At 39.4% G+C, this 21,547-nt stretch overlaps 1 protein-coding gene across 2 annotated transcripts in view; it reads left to right on the top strand.

Annotated features, from left to right (window-relative positions):
* The first annotated feature begins 2,018 nt into the window (after positions 1 to 2,018).
* The window catches only part of LOC113518977 (cadherin-89D), a 90,406-nt gene continuing 70,877 nt past the window's right edge, over positions 2,019 to 21,547 (top strand). For both annotated transcript variants that reach the window (XM_052898532.1, XM_031907386.2), the window contains exon 1: positions 2,019 to 2,187. In XM_052898532.1, the coding sequence (XP_052754492.1) occupies positions 2,127 to 2,187 (61 nt within the window). In that variant the 5' untranslated portion in view covers positions 2,019 to 2,126. The remainder of the gene's footprint in view (positions 2,188 to 21,547) is intronic.

Here is a 21,547-nt window from a genome sequence, read left to right as displayed (position 1 = left end):
GCGTTGCCATTCCTGAGGACTCAGGTGTCATTCGTCTGTACCCAGTAAATTCACGCCATATCCTACCCTTCAAACCGAGACACAGCCATGCAGACACAACTGCTTCACGGTTGAAACACGAATGGGACAGAGGTACCCAAGCAATCGACTTTGGTACAAAGTCTCCCTCTGGTTTGACATTTATGATATTAGTAATATGATATGAATGAATGCAAATGAATTCGTCGAAGACATATGTACATAATTACAGTCATTTCGTAAGGTCCAGAGGAATACTCGCAATACACGAATAGATAGCATCGGAAGTATTGAGAAATTGATCTGGAGCCTTGAACGGATAGAACAAGTGTATTTGTAAGTGGAGGGAAAAGATTTACGGGTCGATGTTTATCATCATTTTGTATGCATTTGTAATGTGCCGATAACGAATTGAAATGTTTAGAGTTTAACTGCCTTTTGTTTAGTTGGTTAACTGCTTATTTTGAGGTCGGGAGGACTAGGATTTTATTGAGTTTCAAGCAAACATATTAACATTAAGTTTATTTTTTTAGGTCGCTCATTTGTATCTTCTAGGTATCATAAAAGATTGAGTAGGTACAATAAAATAGTACAAGACATGGGAGAATCTAAATCTACACTAATATTATAAAGAGGAATGATTTCTATTTTTGTGTGTATGTATGTTTGTAATGAATAAATTCAAAAACTACTTTTCCGAATTTAAAATTTCTTTCGCCATTACAAAGCTACGTTCACCCTGAGTAACATAGGTTATATTTATTGTTAGAAAAGTTTAGGTGTCCTTACTAAAACTTTAGTGACGTAACTCAAGGTGTAAAAAAAATGCTATAAAATATCTTTCGCCGCGTACGCTGCGAAAACTATTGGTGATAGAACAAAAGTATGTTCTACATTATTGAAGAAAATATCAATAACTACAAAAAACTTCACGAGACTATATGTCCAACTATTATCGTTATGGCACAATAACCACTTTTTAAAATGTTGTAAAAAGTAGCATGTAAAATGCTAACTAGTTAAAAAGTTGTAGGTGAACCTTATTAAATAAATTTAAAAAAAAAAAACTTCAAGCTGGGATTATTAGAAGGAATCATGCCTGGTTACATGAACATCTGGGGGCTTAACACATTACATCCAAAACTGAGGCAATTCAAATGAGTTTGTTTTCCAAATTGGTCCAACCGGGAGTCAAACCCCATTTACACATTTTAATATGCCCACGATGCTATGAAAGTTTTTTTTTAAATGGGTGATAATGTAATAATAACCCCACTTGCGCTGTCGGTATACGCTGGCGGAGCACCAGTGAAGGATTATAGGTGACGATAAAAACAGGTCAGTTGGCTCATAGTGACGAATTCTGCTAAAATGAACCACGCTCGTTTCCAGGGAAAACCGCGTGGAGGTCGACCTGATAAAGTGTATTGCTGGTAATGGGTCAATTAGACCCCATTACTAACAATCCCTTTCCCCCACGCTATGAAGGTCGTAAAAATAAAACACGATCAAGTCACCAATGGTCGGCTAGTGTAGCCAATATCGTCCTACATATACCCAACAGTGGGACATTATGGGACTTTGTTACGAAGATTTTTACTGCGTTAGGTTGACTGGAAGAAATCTCTTTTAGAGATAAGTTCGCCTTTGCTAACATTGTTATTAACTTATTGTTGTTAATGTATGTTTTAGTGCAATAAAGAATATATATATATATTACAAAAATATGTATATCTGTTTAAGAACATATACTGTCTATTTGTCCGTATATTTCTCATTTGGATTATCGCTGTGAAGTCACAGTGCTAGTATATTCATGTTTCGATTTAAAGGATGGGATATGGCAATGAAGCTACAGATTATGAAGGCATAAAACTATCGTTTTCAGATATCACTATGAATTTTATACGCACTGTACGCACCACTTTAAATCAAGTAGCTCTATAGTTGTTTTTGGCAAATTTAAGTATACATTTTTTTTATTCATTTACAGGTTTCACCGCCACAGAATGCAGAAGGAAACGGAATAAAAGAACCAGTGTACCAAGTGTCAGTGACAAAAATGAAATGTGTATACGTTTTAGTGGACTAACGTGTACACAGAAACAATGTACGCATCAAGATTCGTTTCGCTCTTGCTCGCCGTCACGCTGGCGAGAAGTGCCATATGTAAGTACAATTTGTTTCCAAATTGCCTAATAATGCCAACCACTACTTGGAATCAACTTCCAGCAGCAGTATTTCCGAAACGATACGACAACATAACCTTCAAGAAAAGAGCATATTCCTTTTTAAAAGGCCGGCAGCACACCTGCAATGCTATTGGTGTTGTGGGTGATCATGCTCGTTTGCTCCCTGTGCTGTAAAAAGAAATTAGAATAAGTTGCATAAAAAATATTTTTTTAGCAAACAAGCTGATGATCCACCTGATGGAAAGTGGTAACCGTCGCCTATAGACATGAGCAGTACCGTAGATATAACAGGGTATATTGTATGATATCCATGATACCCCCCATGCGTTGCCATTCCTGAGGACTCAGGTGTTATTCCTCTATACTCTGTAAATTCACTATTCGTTCATAAAATAAATAAATTTTATGAACGAAATATTTTACTATTATTATATATATCTAAGTAAGCTCCCACATCTTTTTGTCTTTATTTTTAATGGATGATAATAGAATGGTAACCTCGCCTGCGGTATTGGTATACTCTGGCGTGACCCTAGTGGAAGATGATAGGCAAGGATGAAACAGTTTATTAGGTCTAGCGTGATGAATTCAACAAAAATTAATCACCATGGTTTCCAGGGGGAACTGCGTGGATGTCGACCTGACAGGGTGGTTTACTAGCAATGAGTCATTCAGACCCCCATTACTAACAATACCTTTCCCCCATCTTTTTGTCTTAAATTTATATTTAAAACAGTACGTACAAAAAAACTGTACTTTACTAATAATCTTGATGGGGTAAACGCTTAACTTTCGATGATCAAGGGTTCGAATCTACACAATACAAATATTTGTGATCACAAGTTATATAGTATTTTTTTTTATTACTTAACTGTTTCTCTTTGTTTGTTTCTTATATATAATATATATGTATTTATACATATAAGAATAACATTACATATTTTGGACTAAATTGGGTATAACTGCAATTTTTAATTTGAATTTTTTTAAATAAACGGAAGTGGAAAATCTGGTCGCGACATATTAACAAAGAAGACTCAAAACTGTTTAACCTAGTTTTTTTTTTTTATAGAAAAATGAATACACATTTTGTTGAATGCTGAATTAATAATTTCGATACCTATATTAGCGCAAGATTCATCAAAAACTTTGCACAATTTTACGAAGACGTCACGTAACATATAGAAACATATATAGTTAAATCGAGAATCTTCTTTTTTAATGATTAATGATGATTGCTGACGAGTAATTGAAACCAACTTAATTGCATAGCAATTATGAAGCAATTATCACACTTGGTGATCAACGTCAATCAACGAACTATTTCTTCAAACTCGCACACAGACACCTTTGAAATTATTACGTGATATTTATATGGAGAGGGAGACTTTGTACAAAAGTCGATTGCTTGGGTAACTCTGTCCCATTCGTGTTTCAACCGTGAAGCAGTTGCGTTTGCATGGCTGTGTTGCAGTTTGAAGGGTGGGATATGGTGTGAATTTACTGGGTACAGAGGAATAACACCTGAGTCCTTAGGAATGGCAACGCATGGGAGTATCATTGGCGAAACTTTAAAAAAAATTACTGATTGCATTTTTGGCATCAGTATCGATCACTAATCACCCGCTGATAGTTATTTTGGAAATATATTTCATGTACAGAATTGATCTCTCTACAGATTTATTATAAGTATAGATTTTTTTTTATTTTTCTATTTATTTCCTCATCACGTTGCACCGTCAATTATATTTTCTGTTATTCCTGTCTACGGTCGACTGGTAGATAACGCCATATGGTGTTAAGTCCGCCATTTACACTCTCTAGGTCTATTAAAGTTTAATAAATATGAATTCATTTGAATTTCAATGCACAATTATATAAGTAATATGGTGGACTTAACACCTAACGGCATTTTCTACTATTCAATCATGAGGCAAACAGAGAAATAATTGAGAAATGAAGACAACAGGTTCATTGGGGGGAAAATGGATTGTTAGTAATGAGATTTAATAGTCTCATTGCTAGCTCATTTTACCAGAAGACTCTAAAGTCGATCACCCTGTCCCATTTTTTCAACCGTGAAGCAGTTGTGTTTGCATGGCTGTGTTTCGTTTGAAGAGTACATATGGCGTGAATTTACTGGGTACATAATTTTCAGGAATGGCAACGCATGGGGGGTATCATTGAAACAGTATACTCTGTTATATCCATGGTACTGCTCATTTGTTTTTCCATCAGGTCGTCAGCTTGTATGCCATTCTAAGTTGTATAAAAAAAAACAGAGTAATATAAGACACTTATTATTGAAAATGATATCTTCAGGCATGACAGATGTATGTATGTATGAAGTGGCATAAAAGCATGCGACCCACCTTATGTTAAGCGGTTACCGTGATCCATAGTATCTAGGGCTTAAAAAAATCTATTCACCCCATTTTTATTTATTCCCACGTGCGTATTACACCTAATAATTTTGTTAATACAGAAGTCATTTGTTTTTATTCAGTGAAAGCTAAAATTTTCAACATCGGAGCTCATTGTGAGTGTATTATTCTAAATTTTATCATTATTATTATAATTTTATTCACCGGAGTTTGAGTAGTTATCATTTGGATGCAACTGCGCATCTTCACCTCGTCTTATATAAATATAGTTATGAAGGAAAATTAAAATAATTATTTTCATAAACCGATATAATATTCTGCTATTTATTACGTCGAGTGTAGTTGTTCAAAATTAACCTTTTTACATATATTGACAATTGTTGTTTTTTATAAGAAAGAAAATTTATAAACAATTGAAATAGAACAAAAAAATATCTACATATAATATATCAAGTCAAAAAAAAAAACATACAATACATCAAGTCAAGAGACGGCAATTTAACTTACAAATAATATAATTAAATAATAATATATAATAACAAGAACCAGCACATTTTACCAAACAGTAGTAAAACAATTTAAAAGAATTGTTCGCATCAAATTATGAACTTGAAAAAATAACACAATACCATCTTTTAACATAAGCATGAACTGTGTACAACTGCGTACAGTTTTTTTTATATTCTTTTTTATATGATAAGTAACTAAGGACATTAAAAAGTTGTACAGCGCCATCTAGTATTATAAAATGGAACTATAATTACTCTAAACAGTTTTTCAATAAATACCTAATGCAATTTTATCGCTTGATTTATATGTTTTATTTATATTTATCACCCAGTCTACACACTAAATAATAGTATTTAAATGCATATTCACACAATTATACCAATTCATATTTCTTTTATCAAATAAAACGACTGTGAAAGCCAGAATTATTTTAACATTAAACTGAACTTGGCATTGTTTAAATACTATTGTTTTAATTCCATTATGGCCACCTCACTTTCTTGAGCTCGCTGCCGTGCATATATTTGCTCTAAATTTCTAAAAATCCGCCTAATAATATGAATCTCCTCAACCTATCTCATCACATTAATCGTACGATGTCGTCATTCTCTTTGTTTCTCGGCCGCCATAAGTCACGTCCAGCTCGTTTAAAAAATAAGCAAATATCGTGTAATGAGATTGGCCCTTTGGTCTTCCTTATATGGGAAAATCTTATCTTGTACCTACTCTCTCTCTCTCGTATGTAACGATGCAACTTACTTATGTGTCGGTAATAAGAAATTTCAAAATAAAAACCTTTACTAAACCATCTGGGGTCATACAACGAACTGTGAATCATGATAAGGTCATAAGAATTCTTTGTTCCAATAATCAAAGTTATTATGAATTGATACCTATTTCGGAAGGGATACTTTAATAACTAGATAATAAGATCTTTAAAGATCAAGAAATCAAAATATAGAAGAGTTTATTCATTATAGGAGATACGTGCTGAAGTCTTCAACAGATCGTAGTGAAGTCAATTCTCTTTTTTTTATACAACTTAGAATGCCAAACAAGCTGACGGTCCACCTGATGGAAAGTGGTAACCGTCGCCTATAGACATGATCAGTACCGTGGACATAACAGAGTATACTGTTTCGCCCATTATACACTCCATGCGTTGCCATTCCTGAGGACTCAGGTATTATTCCTCTGTACCCAGTAAATTCACGCTATATCCCCACCCTTCAAACCGAAACACAGCCATACAAACACAGCTGCTTCACGGTTGAAACACGAATGAGACAGAGGTACCCAAGCAATCGACTTTTGTACAAAGTCTCCCTCTGGTATAATTCGATATAAACAAGCTTGATTTTTCGATTTTATTTGCGAAATGATATAAATATTCAATTTCTATTAAAGGAACCGTTGTCTCGATCCAATACGAATTTTGAAAGTTGTCCGTTGACACATTACAGCAACAATTATGTTTTTTAAATTAAAATAAATGGATCAATCCTGGGGTACTCCCGGTGGTGCCATCTACCACTTCATACTTTAAGCGACAGTAGGAGATTTCTTTATCACTTAATTAAATTCTGCAAGTAAGAACGAGTATCTATATATAGTATAATATATCTTTTTAAATTTGGAACGAATTACACCAAACCATAATGTAAGTCAGACACAAACATGGATTTAAAAAATCCAATAGTTCAAGCTTCGAATTTGATATAAAGGTTCCCAGACTCAATAAACAAATGGTACAACGAAATAAGAAAAAAGCATATCTTAATTTTTTTTTTCTATACTACTTATAATGGACAAACAAGCTGACAGCCCACCTGATGGAAAGTGGCAACCGTTACCTACAGACATGAGCAGTACCATGGACGTAACAGAGTATACTGTTTCGCCCATGATACCCCTATGCGTTGCCATTCCTGAAGACTTAGGTGTTATTCCTCTGTACCCTGTAAATTCACGCCATATCCCACCCTTCAAACCGAAACACAGCCATGCAAACACAACTGCTTCACGGTTGAAACACAAATATGTTATAAAATACAATTTTCATTTAAATCTTGATATATCTATGCTCCTTTTTAGGTTTGGAGTGGATATTTCAACTAAATGATATAATGAAATGAAAAGGCATAGATAAAGCACATTGAGTAATATCCTTGCCTCGGACATAGTAGATAGATAGATAGACAGATAGATAGATAGATGACCTTTATTACAATTATTAAGAAAATTAAAAATTAAAACAACAAAAAGAAAAAAGAACAATTAATGTTGCTGGTAATAGGAGCCGCCTCAGCTGTTGCTATATATATGTACAGCTCCAGCGAGATGTACCTATATAGCGCTGATTTTCAGGCGGCCCCTTAACTCCTTTACCTTTATCATGCGTGCGGGTCGCCAATACCTATTTCTCGGATGGGAGGCTCAACACGCTTACCAACAAATACATAATACATTACAACACATACATAAAACATTACAATAAATACATAAAACATTACAACAAATACACAAAAAATTACAACCAAAACCGAAAAGAACTCTGAATAAATTATCGCACCTCACAATGACAGCATTATAAAAAAATTAAAAAAAAAAAAAGAACGTGAAGCGTCAGTTATCTGTGCCACAGGTAGTAAAACTTATATCTTTTCACCTTGTAATGGTGCAATATTGTACAAATTTTGGATAAACAGTCATTTAGTTGTGTTTTAACTAAATTAACAGTCAAAGTTCACGAGATTAGTAAAGCGGTTGCTTTCCCAACTTTCACCGCGGCGAGACAATTCTATTTTAATAATGATGCTACTTGGCCGCATGATAAATTACACGAGACATTGCCTTCTATGTAAAAAAAAAAAACATATTTTTACTTTTTTTATTAATACACTCGTGCGTGTGCATTTCGTAATTTGGAGCGAATTTAAATTTTATGTCAGAAAGTAGCTAAATAAAAGAAATTTTATTATCACTATACATAGTATAAAACAAAGTCGCTGTCGCTATCTGTCCGTCCCTATGCATTTTTTTTTATCAACTTAGAATGGCAAACAAGCTGACGGCCCACCTGATGTAAAGTGGTTACCGTAGCCTTTGAACGCCTGCAATACCAGAGGTATCACGCGCGCATTGCCGACCCTGAAGAAACCTCTTTACCCCCCTTTTAAAGAACCCCATGCTGTAGTCTCTTGGGAAAATCTGAGGAGCTCATTCCATAACCTGAGTGTTCGTGGGAGGAAACATCTCTGAAACTGCGTTGTACGCGACCATCTAGGCTGTAAGATAATCTGTAAAATCTGCCATTCTCTGTGAAATAATAAAATCTTCCAAATATCGAGATTCCTTGAAAATCTCTTTGCAAAATTTACCACAGACGAAAATGGTTGAAACAGGAGATTTTTATATAGAAATAGGTCGATTATAAATACTCTGTGTCCATCTCGAAAGGGAAGACAGTCGATCGAGATTTCTCTTAAAACTTTCACTTTACAAATAATTTTATAACAACCTTGAAAATATGCAAAAAATTCTAAGCCATACACACTCGAATTAGTTAATACTCGTATTGATTAATAAATTATCACCGTTTCGTAACCGGAGAAGCGTTTCCTAATTTAACGAAAGCATATTTCGTAACTACTATCCAAATGTGGACTTTCTTAATTTTTACATAAATTTAATAAGTCGCGACCGTCTTCGTGTTTCTCAATTATGATACATTAATATTATATTTATTAAATATATTTTCTTTCTCCCGCGCACAACCGCTCTTTGGAATCAAATTCCAGCAGCAGTATTTCCGAACCGATACGACAACATAACCTTCAAGAAAAGAGCATATTCCTTTTTAAAAGGCCGGCAGCACACCTGCAATGCCGTAGGTGTTGTGGGTGACCATGGGCGCGGTAAAAAAAAAATTATATTATATATATATTATATTGTCTATATTACATTTTAGTTGCATTAAAAACGAATGCAAATTTTTATCAAAAAGTGGAATGTTAATTTGGAATTTGAGAGGACGCTGTTTAAACTGTTTTATTTATTTTTCAAAAACATTAAGAAGTTTAAAAGACGATAGAACAAATTATAAATATAGTACTTATACAAAATCCTGCTGTCGATATCAATTAGTTTCCATCTGACGAAATAACGTGTTATTAATATATTAGTGTAATAATTGTCTGAATTTACTGTTATGTCCGAAACAGTATACTCTGGTCCACTGCTCATGTCTATAGGCGACGGTTACCACTTTCCATCAGGTGGGCCGTCAGTTTGTTTGACATTCTAAGTTGTTTAAAAAAAATATCGACTTTAATACTTACAAATTCAATATTGATAAATGATTTATGTATTCAACAGTTTGGCTAACATTACTATTCTAATTTGAAAATATTAAAAATGATTTTACAACACGGCATCATATCTACAATTCGATTTTGCTTCGTAACCAGCAGTGTTTTGCTCCGCAAAGACAAAGGATGGTGTAAATTGTTACCTATTTTACTAACAATAATAAATTATACAGTGCCAAATAATCAACATTTAAACATTGATACAAAAATGCTTACCTACATGAATTACTTATCGTGTTACAATGAATTAATCACGATGGTTTCCAGGGGGAACCGCGAGGAGGTCGACCTGATGAGGTACATTGCTAGTAATAGGATTGCTAATCCCCATTACTAACAACCCAAACAATGGAGTCTGACAGCCCCATTGCTAGAAATATGCCCTATTAATTCGACCTTGTGGTTCCCCATGGAACCATCGTGAACAACTCTTGTTGAATTCGTCGCGATGGGCTAACTGACCTGCTTCATCCTTACCTAACATCCTTCACTGGTGCCCTGCCGGTGTAGACCGATAGCGCGAGTGGGGTCACCATGCCATTAACACCCATTAAAACAAAATTACCTTAATGGAAATGTTTATATAGAAAGATGGCGACTGTTATCAATTCAGCGATCACTAGCCCGTTAGAGATGCAAGTTTTATAAATTACCTAAGAGGTAACAGACGACGGTACGCCGTGACCGTTCGAATCGTAGTGCAGGAGCTCGACTGTTTTATTTAAACGATAAATTTAATATTCTTAATCAATCAGTAAATCGATCAATCAATAAATCTATTAATCACATTTTTTTGCACATGTTTAATTATATTTTCAAACGAAATATATAACAGTGTTAAGATGTTGAGTTATGAGTCGAATTCAATCGAATATCTGTTTGAAACTGTATCAATTATGTTTGAATTTTGATTACAAATAAATTGAAATAAAATATTCAAATAACTGTTCAGAAATTAAAATCCAAAATTTGATAATTAAATGCTTTATAAGTATTTCGGGATATTTTACTATCGGCTTGATGAAGTATAAGTGTTGTTTGATTTAATTGTACGTAGATTTACACGTTGTTTAGGTTGAATACCGATATTGCAATATATTTTTTGTTTTTTATGCAACTTAGAATGGCAAACAAGCTGACGGACCACCTGATAAAGAATGGTAACCGTCGCCTATAGACATGAGCAGTACCATGGACATAGCAGAGTATATTGTTTCGCCCATGATACCCCCATTGTTTTGATTATTTTTTTATACATAAAAAATAATAAAAATTAGCATTTAAATGTACAAAGAATCGTTACTAACATTTTGTTAGTCTTAATGGGTGATCGTGGAATGATAACAAATGGTAATTGTTGGCAGGGCGTCAGTGAGAAATAATAAGTAGGAAGGAACAAGAAAGTTAATTAGCTCATTATAATGAATATATCTAGAATTAATTTCAATGATTTCCAGGGAGGATCGCGAGGAGGACGGCCTGACTTCTTTAGTTTTATTATAAATGTGAAAGCCTGTTAACACCTTAACGGCTTAACGAATCACCTTAAATTTTGGTGCATACCAACCTCCATACCTCCTAAAAAACAGGATTGATGTTTTTCCTAAGCAATGAATATATTTAAGTAACGCGATTAAATATAAGGGGGGTAAAAGCTAGTTATTCTATTTTTTTTAATAACTGTAGTCTTCTAATATTGCTACGACCACTTATCTATACAAATACAGTAACCAAATGAATCGAACTACGAAATTAATCAAGATTTAATTGCAAATTCAATATTTACACTGCAGTATGTGATCGTTTACGTAGATTGGAACGCGCAGAGAATTGTTATATTTTTATTAATGTCGGCTGACGTACACACTGCGCATGCGCGCGGTTATCATACGACACAGTTTTAAAATATACAGAGCGTAACAGAGGCTAAGATCAAATCTCTGCCAATAGTGTAGATGCGAACTCCACTTTCTTGGCTATTCATAATTGTGAGACTAAGTTACTTACTTACTTAAAGTAAGAGTACTTAAGAGTAATTAAGTATACATCTGATTATTGAGCTAACATTAAAATATAATATAATTCATTCTCATACAAAAGCATGCCTATGGGATTACAACAATATACGTATGTGTGAGACAAAGCTAGACAGAATGTAGTTTTGAATAATAGAATGGCAGTGAATTTACAGGGACTCACTCTTTCACTCAAATGTACAGAGGAATAACATTTGAGTCCACGAGGGGGCGGGGGGGGGGGGGGGGGGTTGTTGTTAAAAAATGCGCACAACCAGTCTCATTGTTAGCAATATGCCCAAAAAGGTCGACCTCCAACCGGGTATATTGCTAGCAATGCGATTCTCAGTCTCCATTACTAACAATCCCTTTCCCCCCAATATGCAATTATTATACCTATGACATAATGTGAAACACAAATATGTACTTTGCTAACACTAAATAATTTTCTATCAATCATCCAAGTAATTGGCGTTACGTATAGAGAAAGTAAGAGTGGACAGTTAATGGTATCTTTTTAATCTCATTTTAACAATTTTAATAGCAATAAATCGAAATGTGACGCTGCGTTTTCACCAAATATGTTTATTCTATGTCATATATTTACCAGAGGGAGACTTTGTACAAAAGTCGATTGCTTGGGTACCTCTGTCCTATTCGTGTTTCAACCGTGAACCAGTTGTGTTTGCATGGCTGTGTTTCGGTTTGAAGGGTGGGATACGGCGTGAATTTACTGGGTACAGAGGAATAATACCTGAGTCCTCAGGAATGGCAACGCATGGAAGGTATCATGGGTGAAACAGTATATTCTGTTATATCCATGGTACTGCTCATGTCTATAGGCGACGGTTACCACTTTCCATCAGGTGGGCCGTTAGCTTGTTTGCCATTCTATGTTGTATAAAAAAAATATATATTGTTCGTTAGTGAAGAAAAGTTCTTGAGTGGCGACCTCGTACGGGCAAACGTAGTGTAGGACGACCTCCCTTTAGATGGAGTGACGACCTGAAATGCGTTGCAGCGAGTGGATGCAAGTAGCTCAGCACCGTTCCTTATGGCAGTCTATGGGGAGGCCTATGTCCAGCAGTGGACGGATAATGGTTGACATGATTATGTCATATATTAAGTATCTGGATACAGACCGACGTCACTCGATAAAAAATGTTTGTATGATAATTAAATGTAAACTGTCGCATTGTTTACATATATTTTAAATACACAATTGAGACTTAACGCAATGTAAGAAAAAAAAAGAAAAAAAGTCGGCATTAAAGAAGCAGGTATGTACGCGTACTATTTACCTGCAACGGTTTTTTTCATCGCATTAAGTCTCGATTGTGTATTTAGAATATGTTTGTATGAAATATCATTCAGGATAATTTATTGAATTTGAACATTTTAAATTATAAAATAGCCATTTTTTTTATGATACATGGGTATTGTATGCCAGTGTTTTGGGCTATACGGATTATAAATTGTTGTAAAACACTATCATGAATGTATACCTATTTTATAATGTTTATTCTATACTAAATAAACATAGTTGCATAGTTTGATTCGGTTTCGTTGATAATAAGAGCAGTGGCGACTCTCAATTTTTTTTTTATTTTTTTTATACAACTTAAAATGGCAAACAAAATGACGGCCCGCCTGATGGAAAGTGGTAACCGTCGCCTATAGACATGAGCAGTACCATGGACATAACAGAGTATACTGTTTCGTCCATGATACCCCCATGCGTTGCCATTCCTGAGGACTCAGGTGTTATTCCTCTGTGCCCAGTAAATTCACGCCATATACCACTCTTCAAACCGAAACACAGCCATGCAAACACAACTGCTTCGCGGTGGAAACACGAATGGTACAGAGGTACCCAAGCAATCGACTTTTGTACAAAGTCTGCCCTCTGGTAATAATCATATCAGCTAACTGTTCGCGAATTTTTTAGACTCTTATTTTGTTATTTAAAACAAATCAAAGCGAGTAATATTTATGATATCTCTCCGCACACACTGACGTATAGAATAAATCCGTGTGATCAGCGACACAAATAAACTCACACAATAACGATCAAAACACACATACAATCATATTTTTTAACACCAGAAAATATTTCCCTCCGTCTTGTGTCAGTCAAAAAAAAAAAATACACGGAAAAATAAAGCCATAAAAAAATAAACTTAACAGTACATTTGTCTATGGATCATAAACTGACAAGCGTTGTACACGATAATTGGCCGAGATCACCGGTGGGTGATGTACTTACGTGATGAAATGTAAATAAATAATCGCATGTTGACTACCAGGTCGTTGGCCGGAGAAATACAACACTGGAACCCGTAATACTATTAAAGCGCCTGCATTACGTACATTGTATTGAAATATATGGTGATACGGTGTGAATTATGACTGCATTGAATATAGTAATTTATGTTAGATGCACGATTTAATTACACTATTGCAAGAACCACACCAAACTTTGTACAAAAGTCGATTGCTTGGGCACCTCTGTCCCATTCGTGTTTCTACCGTGAAACAGTTGTGTTTGCATGGCTGTGTTTCAGTTTGAAGGGTGGGATATGGCGTAAAATTACCGGGTACAGAGGAATAACACCTGAGTCCTCAGGAATGGCAACGCATGGGGGGTATCATGGGCGAAACAGTATAGTCTGTTACGTCCATGGTACTGCTTATGTCTATAGGCGACGGTTATCACTTTCCATCAGGTGGGCCGTCAGCTTGTTTGCCATTCTAAGTTGGATAAAAAAAAAAGAAGCGCATTCATTATATCTTATATTGTACGCTGCATAAGAGTTTTAATACATACTAGATTTGTCTACTAAATCGTACTCGTGGATTTTAGAAATAAAAAAAAATGGATTACTAGTAGTTATTATATCTATATGAAACATACACAAAATTTTTAGTTAGACCTTTAGAAATTTAACTGTGAATACTGCATTCAATTTAGTGAACAAGTTTTTAGTGTGACAAAAAAAAAACTAATAAGAACATATAAAAGTAAGTGCTTTATATTTTTCTCAATTTCGTGTATAATACAGTATATATCATATATGTGTAAGTATATTTGTTATTCATATATATTTATTCGTTTATATATGTAATTTTAGTATGTATGTATATCAATAATTAGTAGTACCGCATTCGAGTATTCTGACACTTCTCTATGGTTGACTGGGAGAGAATGCTTTTAGCATTAAGTCCGCCATGTACACATATTTGTATTGATGAATAAATAAATAAATAAATAAAAAGTAATATTAAATAAATATAATATATAATAATTAAATAAATATATGATAAGGATTCTGTTTGAATAATGTAAATTAAATCTGTTTTTTTTTAATGGGTGATAATGGAATGGTAACCCCGCCCGCGCTATACCGGCGGGACACGAGTGAAGGATGATAGGTGACGATAAAAGCAGGTCAGTTAGCCCATCGTGACGAATTTCAATAGAATTAACCAAGAGGATTTCCAGGCGGAATCGCGTGGAGGTCGATCTGATAAGGTGTGTTGATAGCAATGAATCAGTTAGATCCCATTACTAACAATTCCTTTCCCCCCCTCTCTAACTGGGTTAGGAACTGCTTTTCTAAAAACAGACTGAGATAAATCTAATAAATATTAATTCGATTTACAAATTAAACAATTAAATTTTATTAACATTGCAACAGACCGGTTTACCTTGCATTATATTTGGAAATATTTAGTGAAAGATTTATATTTACGTCGTAAAATTTTATATTTTTTTTAGCAAACTTCCAAATGCAAAAAGTTCTTAACTCATCTGCATTTTTTATGATTGTATTGCGCGATTCTGAACCGCTTTTAAAATTCTTTTTGCAATAACTAGGTTTTATTGGGTTCCATGTCTATTTTGTGGTATTGATATTACCGTTGCTTTGTGCGAAGTAAAAAATACTCCTATTATACCAGAGGGAGACTTTGTACAAAAGTCATTTTGTTCGCGACATTATTTGTATATATCGTAATTTATAGTTGTTAAGTCCCTAGTTAATCGTTTCTGTATTCTGTTATTTTATATAGATTTTACATAGATTTAAGATAGTGTAAGTTAAATAAAGTATTTCTTTGTGTGTTGTCATTATTACCTACGAATAGAAATAGAAATTGTAACAATAAATAGAATTAAGAAATTGTAAATTGCAATAAATAGACGCTATAGAGTACCGATCTGAAGAGACACGCGTCTCGTTCTTTCTCGCCCCGTCCCGCTGATTGCTAACGCGAGTTGGAAACGTTATCATGCGAGCGGGCGGGTATAAAGATAGGCCGCCTCTCGTCGAGCGGCATTCGCTTCCGGGCAGCGACGCACTACACTCGAGAAGAAATAGGACAAGAAGAAAAAATACTCTCTTCAGACGGTACCGGAGGCTTCAGAATAGTAATCCCTGTGTTTCAGTCCAGCCTGAACCAACGCCCCTACAGTCCACGCTCACCGAACGGCAGTCCACACCGTTCATCGTGGTCCTTCGAGCCGGATTGCTGGAGGAACACCGTTGGTACATCGAGAAGCCGGATCGCTGGAGGAAGACCATTCTGAAGCCGGATCGCTGAAATGCCGACTACGAGAAACATGAAGTCGTCGCAACAAAAAATCGCCGTCACCGAAGCCACAACGTCCGCCGCCACCACGTCGACTACGGCCGCCGGAACGCTGTCCGTCGTTGCCACGCCGTCCGTTGCTGCCACCACGTCGTCTGCGGCTGTCAGAATGCCTTCTGTCGCTGCCACGTCGTCTACCGCCGCCACCACATCGACTGCGAACACGTCCGGCGATACGACGACCACAGGAGCCACGGAGACTACCGAAGCCACAGGAACGACAGAGGAGACAGCAAGGAAGAAGGAACCGAAGCACGGCACGGCACACACGGTTCGCACCACGGCCTCGCAGAAGAAGAAGGCTCTGGCCAAGGCACGGGAGGAGCTACTTCGAAAGGAGGTGGAATTGGCTGCTGCACGTGTCGCCGCCCTGGAAGCCGAATCAGAGGACGACGAGGAAATAGAAGACGACGACGCTACCGTCAGAAGAGAACGAACGTCGGATTGGGTTCATCGAAGCACGCTGGCACTCACAATGGAGCCGCATGTACCAGAGATAGAAGAAGTCACCGGCAAGCGTCAGGGGTTCGTCCCATCGAGACCCGTTGAAGAGGATTCGAGAGCGCCGCCGCCACAGCCGAGCAGCGACGCACTTCACCGGGACCACGCACGCCACGCTGACCCACATGCCGCCATTCCTACGATAGCAGCAGCGATGCAGTCGATGAAGAAAGAAGAACCGGTGCTGAAGGTGGGCATCGATTGTAATGAGTTTGCGATCGCCATGCAGATGGCCGCTCGCAACATACTGCCCTCCACAGCGTCAAGAGTCACCGAGTTGCCAGTCTTCAATGGATCGTCGAGCGAGTGGTTACCATGGAAAATGGCCTATGAAGAGAGCGCAAGTCAACTCACAGAACAAGAGAACCTAGCAAGACTGCGCAGAAGTTTGAAGGGGGCCGCAAAGGACGCGGCACGCTCACTATTCGTCGGGTCTACGACCGCAGAAGAAGTAATGAAGATGTTAGCCGCGAGGTTCGGCCGCCCTGGAGCACTCGTCACAGCCGAACTGAACAAACTCCGCGCGCTACCACGACTCTCGGACAACGCAAGAGACGTCTGCCTCTTCGCAAGCAAGGTGCAGAACGTCGTCGCCACGATACGAGCGCTGAACAAGAGTCACTACCTATACAACGAAGAAATAGTGAGAAACGTCACAGAGAAGATGCCGTCGGTACTACGCTTCAAGTACTACGATTTCGCCAACGACCAACCGGAGGGACAACCGGACCTCATAACACTCTCTCAGTTCCTGCAAAGGACCGCCGCACGATGTGGAAACTTCGCCCCCGCCGAGGAGATACCGTCCGAAGACCGGCGGGAGTCCGCTCCTTACACGACGCAGGAGAAACCCGCTACACCACCGTGCCCGATGTGTCGACGAGAGGGACACGCTCCATCGGACTGCAAGACAATGAAGGAAGCAGACACATCGGCGAGATGGGAGTTAGCGAAGACTCATAGGCTGTGTTTCCGTTGCCTCAAAGTGAGAAGATTTCGCCACGCCTGCAAGAGCAAGAGATGTGGAGTAGATGAGTGCACGCAGACTCATCACCCTCTGCTGCACACCACGCGACAACAGCCGGAGAATGAAGTAACGACACACGTCGTCGAGGACAAGTCCGCCGCAGTCACCGCATCGGCAAGGGAAAACGACAAGATCGCGTTCCTGAAGATCCTGCCGATACGAGTCACCGGTCCCACGGGAACGTGCGACACCTACGCGCTACTGGACGACGGGTCGACTTGCACCATCATCGAGACGGCGGTGGCGGAGCGAATCGGTGCTACGGGTCCCCCCGCACCATTCTACATGGAAGGTGTGGCCGGGGCACGGATCAACGCAGCTCAATCGACGCGTGTTCACTTCAAGATCCGCGGGCGGAATTCACAAGAATACACAGTGGGGGCACGGACGATGGACAGACTGCAGTTATCACCGCAGTCGGTACCACGCAGCGTCATCAAGGGCTGTCCACATCTGCGGGACATAGAGAGGGAATTGGTCTACGAAGAGGGCAAACCGACGGTACTGCTGGGGCAAGACAACTGGCACCTACTGCTGGCCCACGAAGTCAGAAGAGGATCCGACACGCAGCCGGTCGCATCACTCACCGACCTGGGATGGGTACTGCACGGTACGAGTCGCGGCAGGACAAGACAGCAGGTGCACAGAATCAGCCACATAGTGACGACACATGAAGAGGAACAATCGATGGAAGAAATGATGAAGCAACATTTCGCGCTCGAATCGCTGGGAATCGCACCGAAGAGGTCTTACAATGAAGAGGAACGTCGCGCCCTACGCATTTTAGAAGAGAAAACTCGTCCGTTACCGGCGGGAGGATACGAGACGGGGTTATTATGGAAGAAGGACGACCCTGTGCCGCCGGACAACTACGAATCAGCGATGCGACGTCTCCGACCGGTCGAAAGGAATTTCGACAAAAATGAAGAGCAGTGGCCGCGTGAAGATAGTACGAGCGACGATAGTCAAGCGGAAACGGGAGAAGAACGCGTACACAAGCTACAGAACGCGACGCAGTTGTCTATAGCATTACCCGATCCGTCACGTTTTTCTAATTGGTTGAAACTTGTTCGCAGTTCAGCACGGGTGTTGCAGTTCATCGACCTCCTGCGACCGACCAGTCAACGCTGCACCGCCATCCGAAAGAGAAACAAGAAGAAAGAGAGCGCCGACCCCACTTGGACCCGCACGAAGAAAGTCGATAGAGAGAAGACGAAGATGAAAATCAAGAACAGCAATAGTCCATCTGTGTGTTTCATCCCCATAGACACACACTACCTAGATCGCGCGCGACGGCTATGGATTCGCGCGATACAACAAGAGGCGTTCGGCGACGAAATCGCAGTATTGAAACAAGGGAAACAGCTGCCGTCATCCAGTCGACTCATACAGCTGTCAGTCGTCATAGACAACGACGACATTCTGCGACTTCGATCGAGAATAGCAGCCGCCGCCGATTTGTCAGCCGAGCAACGAGAGCCCCCATCGTCGACGGAAACCACACCTGGGTGCGCCTATACATCGCATGGGTGCATCGGAAACTTCACCACGGCGGCTTCGAGATCACCACGAACGAGGTGCGACAACACTTGTGGGTGTTGCGCCTACGACACGCCGTCCGCAGTGAACTGAAGAGGTGTCAGCTGTGCCGCCTACGAAGAGCAAGACCGGCGCAGCCGTCAACGGGCAACCATCCACAGAGCAGGCTGGCGCATCATCAACGACCGTTCACGTTCACCGGCCTAGACTACTTCGGGCCTATGACCGTGACAGTGGGCCGCACTCACCAGAAACGATACGGAGTGCTCTTCACCTGCCTAACGACGCGCACAGTCCACCTAGCCTCAGCACGGACTCCGCCATAATGGCCCTGCGGCGCTTCATAAGCCGCAGAGGGTGTCCCACGGAATTATGGTCCGACCAAGGCACCAACCTCAAAGGTGCTGACGTCGAACTGAAGAAAGCAGCCGAGGAAGCCATCCAAGAAGAGTCATCAGTCCATTTCATCCGGTGGCGCTACATTCCCCCGAGCGCACCCTTCATGGGAGGTGCGTGGGAACGGTTGGTGCGTAGCGTGAAGACCGCACTAGCCACCACGTTGAACGAGCGGGCCCCCAAGGAAGAGGTCCTCCACACTCTGCTGGTCGAGGTCGAGCACACCCTCAATAGTCGACCGCTAACCCACGTGTCAACATCGGCAGACGACGACAGCGCCCTAACCCCTAATCACTTCATATTGGGCGGTCCATCGCGCGTCCCACTGCCAGGCAGCTTCACCGAGAACGACGCGGCGGGACACAAGGAGTGGCGTGCCAGCCAGAGGCTAGCTGACTGCTTCTGGAACCGGTGGGTGAAGGAGTACCTACCCGAGTTGCAACACCGGCGGGAGCCCCGAGCTTCAAAATGGACGACCTGGTCCTGATAGCTGATGGGACCTTGCCTCGCAACACGTGGCCGCGAGGCGTGGTGGTGGCGACCTACCCTGGACCAGACGGCGAGGTTCGAGCGGTCGACGTGCGGACGAACAAGGGCATCCTACGGCGACCCACTAAGAAGCTGATCATACTGCCCACATCGACATCGAGCGACGCGAACACGAGTTAACTCCAGCTACGAGAGCTGCGGCGGGAGATTATGTTCGCGACATTATTTGTATATATCGTAATTTATAGTTGTTAAGTCCTAGTTAATCGTTTTGTATTCTGTTATTTTATATAGATTTACATAGATTTAAGATAGTGTAAGTTAAATAAAGTATTCCTTTGTGTGTTGTCATTATTACCTACGAATAGAAATAGAAATTGTAACAATAAATAGAATTAAGAAATTGTAAATTGCAATAAATAGACGCTATAGAGTACCGATCTGAAGAGACACGCGTCTCGTTCATTCTCGCCCCGTCCCGCTCGCACAGATCGCTAACGCGAGTTGGAAACGTTATCATGCGAGCGGGCGGGTATAAAGATAGGCCGCCTCTCGTCGAGCGGCATTCGCTTCCGGGCAGCGACGCACTACACTCGAGAAGAAATAGGACAAGAAGAAAAAATACTCTCTTCAGACGGTACCGGAGGCTTCAGAATAGTAATCCCTGTGTTTCACTCCAGCCTGAACCAACGCCCCTACAGTCCACGCTCACCGAACGGCAGTCCACACCGTTCACATTTGCTTGGGCACTTCTGTGCCATTCGTGTCTCTACCTTGAAGCGGTTGTGTTTGCATGGCTGTGTTTCGGTTTGAAGGGTGCGATATGGCAGTGAAATTAAAGGGTACAGAGGAATAACACCTGAGTCCTCAGGAATGGCAACGCATGGGGAATATCATAGGCGAAACAGTATACTCTGTTATGTCCATGGTACTGGTATGATACCCCCCATGCGTTGCCATTCCTTTAGACTCAGGTGTTATTTCTCTGTACCCAGTAAATTCTGCCTAATTTTGTTTACTCACTGCAGATGGTTTCAGAAATAATTGGAAACGAATTTTCCATTGTCTTCACGTGGCATCCTGATGGACTGGGCCATCCATAGACAGTTTTTGTAGCAGTATAGTATGTTCCATATTGACAATATTAATCAAAGAACACTTTTTCACTATAATATTACAGATTAATCACCAGATATTTAATATTTTTCACGGCTGCCGTCATGTAGTGTTAATAAAACATCCAATTTAAAATGGCAACTGACTTTATTGATTAAGAGCTGGTAACACTATATTTTATAATTACAAATTACTTACAACAATTTATATATACGTCAAGGTGAGACCTTTACAAAGTAATTACTTAATATTCGTAACTGGTAACTTTCTTTAAAATTTATTTTAAAACATCATTCCACTCCATTGTCGTATAAAGTAGTTATATAATGGTACAAATCAT

This window comes from Galleria mellonella, unplaced genomic scaffold (assembly GCF_026898425.1).
Source record: "Galleria mellonella isolate WM207_F2 unplaced genomic scaffold, CSIRO_AGI_GalMel_v1 utg44, whole genome shotgun sequence".
Classification (NCBI taxonomy): Eukaryota; Metazoa; Arthropoda; class Insecta; order Lepidoptera; family Pyralidae; genus Galleria; species Galleria mellonella.
This window is presented reverse-complemented; position numbering and strand designations above follow the sequence as displayed.